The sequence below is a fragment of the Vulpes lagopus genome, chromosome 19, assembly GCF_018345385.1.
Source record: "Vulpes lagopus strain Blue_001 chromosome 19, ASM1834538v1, whole genome shotgun sequence".
Taxonomy (NCBI): Eukaryota; Metazoa; Chordata; class Mammalia; order Carnivora; family Canidae; genus Vulpes; species Vulpes lagopus.
This window is the reverse complement of record NC_054842.1, coordinates 35,956,401-35,962,141: the sequence shown is the minus strand read 5'-3', so window position 1 is coordinate 35,962,141 and position 5,741 is coordinate 35,956,401. Positions and strand designations below refer to the sequence as shown.

Below are 5,741 nucleotides of genomic sequence, written 5' to 3'. Positions count from 1 at the left end.
ATGGGCAGCCGGCCCCGCAGCCCCAGCGCCCAGCCCGAGCCCTGCTGGGGACCGCCGCGCGGAGGACCCGGCCCGGCCAAGCGCCGCCGCAGCCCGGAGCCCGAGGGCCCGCAAGGCATGGAGGGGCCCCCGGCCGCCGCCGCCGGCGCGCTCGCCTCCGTGGTGGTCCTGGCCGCCGGCTCCGCCCTGCAGCTGCTCCTGGACGACGTCGACCTGGTGCTCGAGCCCGAGCCCACGTCGGTCCTGCAGGTGTCCCTCGGGGGCCTCACCCTGCTGCTGGTCCCCGAGGCCCTGCTGCGCGCGGGGGGCCCGGGCCACCCGCCTGCCGGCCCGGAGCAGGGCGCCGTCCCGAGCGCGCCCGGGCACCCAGCCGCCGTCCAGCACGAGGCCTTCTGCGCGTCTGTCCCAGACGTGGCCGCCCAGGAGGAGGCCTGTGCGGAGGACGCCGACCCCGAGCTCCCGCCGCCGCGGGCGGGCCCCACGGCCGGCTGGGCGCCTGAGCTGCGGGCCTGCGCTGGGAGGGTGGCCCCCGGCCCCGGCCCAAGGAGGCTCTCTCCTCTCCGCTACTTCGACCTGGACCCCCACCTCCTGGAGCCCTTCCCCGGCTCGCCACTCCGCCCTCTGCCGCCCTCTCCGAGTCCAGGTCCCCACGTGCGCCCCCCGCGCCCTCCAGGACCCTCCCCCAAGGCCCGGAGACGCCTGTTCCCGGAATGAAGGGCTCCCGCAGTCTCTTGCCACCCAGCGAGCACCTTCAGAGAGTCTTCTGACAGCGGCTGCGTGTACCTTGCACAACTTGCAAGAATCATCAAGGATAAATAACGGACAGATGCTCGTTTGATGCTCTTTTGGCCCACGTGCCCGTGCTGGTTTATGACAAGCTTGCCATTTTGACTTTTATGGTGGCTGTAGACGCTTTCGGGGAATCTAACAAATAAGTATATGTGGACAGATGTTTGTTGGTTACAAAACAAACACAGAGTGAGAAGCAGTGATTGTGTGCCTTCCTTTCTTTAATGAGAAGGTTATGAAATGTTTTAACTATATTGCTACGTTGGGGGGATTTTCCCCAAAAGAACCAACTCTTTTTTCCATTATTTGCTTCCGAAATATTTTTAAGATAATTCTCCTGTGCTGGAAAAGTTTATAATTCTAAAGACTCTGTTTTGATAGTCTAAGATCCTAAATATATTTTGTACATTGTTACTGGCATATAGAAATACTTTGTGATGTTGATCTGGTATCCAGAAAAATTATTTAATTTATTTAATGGCTTATCTGTAGAGTATCTTGCTTAACTAATAAAGACAATAATACTTCCAAAATAATGAGAATATTATCTCTTTTTTTGACAAGCCTCTTATATTTTATTTTTCCTTGGTTTTTTTAATTGGCTATTAACTCCAATTCCAGGTTCAATAGTATGGGTGATGGGGGCATCCCTATCTCATGGCTTGTATTAATGCAAGTGTTTCTAAATTTTACCAGAAAGCATGATATTTTTCATGTGCATGATTGGTAGATAGCCCTTATGCTGTTGAAGAAGTTAGTTTTTAGTCTTTCTAATCATGAAAAAAATGTTGGACTTCTGTTTTGTCTATTTGGACTGACTACAAAGGCTTTCTCAAATTATTATAAATGTTGGCAGTTAATTGTATGTATACATAAAATATCTACATGGAACCTTTGGGTCATTGGGTACATACAGAAACCTGCCAACAGAGCAAATGGGACCGGGCTTGGGGCTTCAAGGACTTTAAAACCTGGATGCCCTCCTGAGTACTTGAGAAAAGAAGGTAGAAAGGGAAAAACAGTAACTGCTGGGTCACTTTAAGGGTTTTTTAAGTTAAATTTTAATGCAAACTCTTCCGTATCATAGATGACTTCTGTATTTCTTTGTTTAACCTATTAATGGGATGATATGCACCTCCTAACAATATTATATCTTTGCCTTTCTGCTATTCCACATTATTTGATACAATTCTAGTTCTACACTGGGTACTTTTTTTTTTTTTACACTGGGTACTTTTTATTTGTTTTTGGTTTTGTTTTGTTTTTACAAACAATCATATACATACAACTTCTAATTTTAAAATATCATATTTCTGCAGGCTTACCTGATAACGAAATAAATTATTCATGATAAACTTGATGTCAACAAGATGTTCCTTTTCTGTTGAACATTAATAATTACAATTTAGATTTGCCAACATGCTTTGCCAGTGTCTTTGCTCACCTTCTGTTCTTGGATTCCACTACTTTATTCTGTCGTGGTTTTCCTTCTTACCGAGGTACCCTCTTTAAAATTCTTTCAGGGGATGCCTGGGTTGCTCAGCAGTTGAGCCTTGCCTTTTGCCCAGGTCCTGATCGTGGAGTCCGGGGGTCCTGGGATAGAATCCTGCATTAGTCTCCCTGCAGGGAGCCTGCTTCTCCCTCTGCCTCTGTCTCTGCCACTCTCTCTGTGTCTCTCATGAGTGAATGAATGAATGAATGAATAAATTCTTTAAAAAATAAAATTCTTTCAGTTGTGGCCTGTGTATAAATCTTAGTTATGCATGTCTGCAAATATTTCAATCACACCCTCAATCCTGTGTAATATTCTAGTGAGAAGTGGAATTCTAAAATAATTTGAGGCACCTAGGTGGCTCAGTCTGTTGGGCAATCAACTATTGATCTCATCTCAGTTCTTGATCTTGGGGTTGTGAGTTTAAGAACCATGTTGAGCTACATAACCCTGATGGGCTACATATTAGGCATAGAACCTACCTAAAAAAATAAAATAAGGCCTATACTTTCTCATTACTTTAAAGATATTGCTCTATTATTTGCCTTGCCATGTATTGTTGCAGGTGAGAAGCCTTCTGTCATTTGTATTGCCACTCCTTTGTAGGGATTCTGTTTAGGATTTACTTTAGCATTTTTCTTTTTTTTTAATAAATTAATTTTTATTGGTGTTCAATTTACCAACATACAGAATAACACCCAGTGCTCATCCCGTCAAGTGTCCCCCTCAGTGCCCGTCACCCATTCACCCCCAACCCCCGCCCTCCTCCCCTTCCACCACCCCTCTTTCGTTTCCCAGAGTTAGGAGTCTTTATGTTCTGTCTCCCTTCCTGATATTTCCCACACATTTCTTCTCCCTTCCTTTATATTCCCTTTCACTATTATTTATATTCCCCAAATGAATGAGGACATACACTGTCCTCCGATTGACTTACTTCACTCAGCATAATACCCTCCAGTTCCACCCACGTTGAAGCAAATGGTGGGTATTTGTTGTTTCTAATGGCTGAGTAATATTCCATTGTATACTTAGACCACATCTTCTTTATCCATTCATCTTATGATGGACACGAGACTCCTTCCACAGTTTGGCTATTGTGGATATTGCTGCTAGAAACATTGGGGTGCAGGTGTCCCGGTGTTTCACTGAATCTGTATCTTTGGGTAAATCCCCACCAGTGCAATTGCTGGGTCATAGGGCAGGTCTATTTTTAACTCTTTGAGGAACCTCCACACAGTTTTCCAGAGTGGCTGCACCAGTTCACATTCCCACCAACAGTGTAAGAGGGTTCCCTTTTCTCTGCATCCTCTCCAACATTTGTGGTTTCCTGCCTTGTTAATTTTCCCCATTCTCACTGGTGTGAGGTGGTATCTCATTGTGGTTTTGATTTGTATTTCCCTGATGGCAAGTGATGCAGAGCATTTTCTCATGTGCATGTTGGCCATGTCCATGTCTTCCTCTATGAGATTTCTCTTCATGTCTTTTGCCCATTTCATGATTGGATTGTTTGTTTCTTTGCTGTTGAGTTTAATAAGTTCTTTATAGATCTTGGAAATTAGCCCTTTATCTGATATGTCATTTGCAAATATCTTCTCCCATTCTGTAGGTTGTCTTTTAGTTTTGTTGATTGTATCCTTTGCTGTGCAAAAGCTTCTTATCTTGATGAAGTCCCAATAGTTCATTTTTGCTTTTGTTTCTTTCACCTTTGTGGATGTATCTTGCAAGAAGTTACTGTGGCCAAGTTCAAAAAGGGTGTTGCCTGTGTTCTCCTCTAGGATTTTGATGGAATCTTGTCTCACATTTAGATCTCTCATCCATTTTGAGTTTATCTTTGTGTATGGTGAAAGAGAGTGGTCTAGTTTCATTCTTCTGCATGTGGATGTCCAATTTTCCCAGCACCATTTATTGAAGAGACTGTCTTTCTTCCAATGGATAGTCTTTCCTCCTTTATCAAATATTAGTTGACCATAAAGTTGAGGGCCCATTTCTGGGTTCTCTGTTCTGTTCCATTGATCTATGTGTCTGTTTTTGTGCCAGTACCACACTGTCTTGATGACCACAGCTTTGTAGTACAACCTGAAATCTGGCATTGTGATGCCCCCAGATATGGTTTTCTTTTTTAAAATTCCCCTGGCTATTCAGGGTCTTTTCTGATTCCACACACATCTTAAAATAATTTGTTCTAAATCTCTGAAGAAAGTCCATGGTATTTTGATAGGGATTGCATTAAACGTGTAAATTGCCCTGGGTAACATTGACATTTTCACAGTATTAATTCTGCCAATCCATGAGCATGGAATATTTTTCCATCTCTTTGTGTCTTCCTCAATTTCTTTCAGAAGTGTTCTATAGTTTTTAGGGTATAGATCCTTTACCTCTTTGGTTAGGTTTATTCCTAGGTATCTTATGCTTTTGGGTGCAATTGTAAATGGGATTGACTCCTTAATTTCTCTTTCTTCAGTCTCATTGTTAGTGTATAGAAATGTCATTGATTTCTGGGCATTGATTTTGTACCCTGCCACGCTACCAAATTGCTGTATGAGTTCTAGCAATCTTGGGGTGGAGGCTTTTGGGTTTTCTATGTAGAGTATCATGTCATCGGCGAAGAGGGAGAGTTTGACTTCTTCTTTGCCAATTTGAATGCCTTTAATGTCTTTTTGTTGTCTGATTGCTGAGGCGAGGACTTCCAGTACTATGTTGAATAGCAGTGGTGAGAGTGGACATCCCTGTCTTGTTCCTGATCTTAGGGGAAAGGCTCCCAGTGCTTCCCCATTGAGAATGATATTTGCTGTGGGCTTTTCGTAGATGGCTTTTAAGATGTCGAGGAAAGTTCCCTCTATCCCAACACTCTGAAGAGTTTTGATCAGGAATGGATGCTGTATTTTGTCAAATGCTTTCTCTGCATCTAATGAGAGGATCATATGGTTCTTGGTTTTCTCTTGCTGATATGATGAAGCACATTGATTGTTTTATGAGTGTTGAACCAGCCTTGTGTCCTGGGGGTAAATCCTACTTGGTCATGGTGAATAATTTTCTTAATGTGTTGTTGGATCCTATTGGCTAGTATCTTGTTGAGAATTTTTGCATCCATGTTCATCAGGGATATTGGTCTGTAATTCTCCTTTTTGGTGGGGTCTTTGTCTGGTGTCGGAATTAAGGTGATGCTGGCCTCATAGAACGAATTTGGAAGTACTCCATCTCTTTCTATCTTTCCAAACAGCTTTAGTAGAATAGGTATGGTTTCTTCTTTAAACGTTTGATAGAATTCCCCTGGGAAGCCATCTGGCCCTGGACTCTTGTGTCTTGGGAGGTTTTTGATGACTGCTTCAATTTCCTCCCTGGTTATTGGCCTGTTCAGGTTTTCTGTTTCTTCCTGCTCCAGTTTTGGTAGTTTGTGGCTTTCCAGGAATGCATCCATTTCTTCACTTTAGCATTTTTCTTAACTTTGATATTCTACAGC

General features: G+C 43.8%; 1 protein-coding gene across 1 annotated transcript; it reads left to right on the top strand.

Annotated features, from left to right (window-relative positions):
- On the top strand, positions 1–714 carry LOC121478682 (proline-rich protein 23A-like). The gene has a single exon (XM_041733890.1). It carries the CDS (start codon positions 1–3, stop codon positions 712–714), a length of 714 nt encoding a protein of 237 aa, XP_041589824.1.
- Positions 715–5,741: the final 5,027 nt, after the last annotated feature.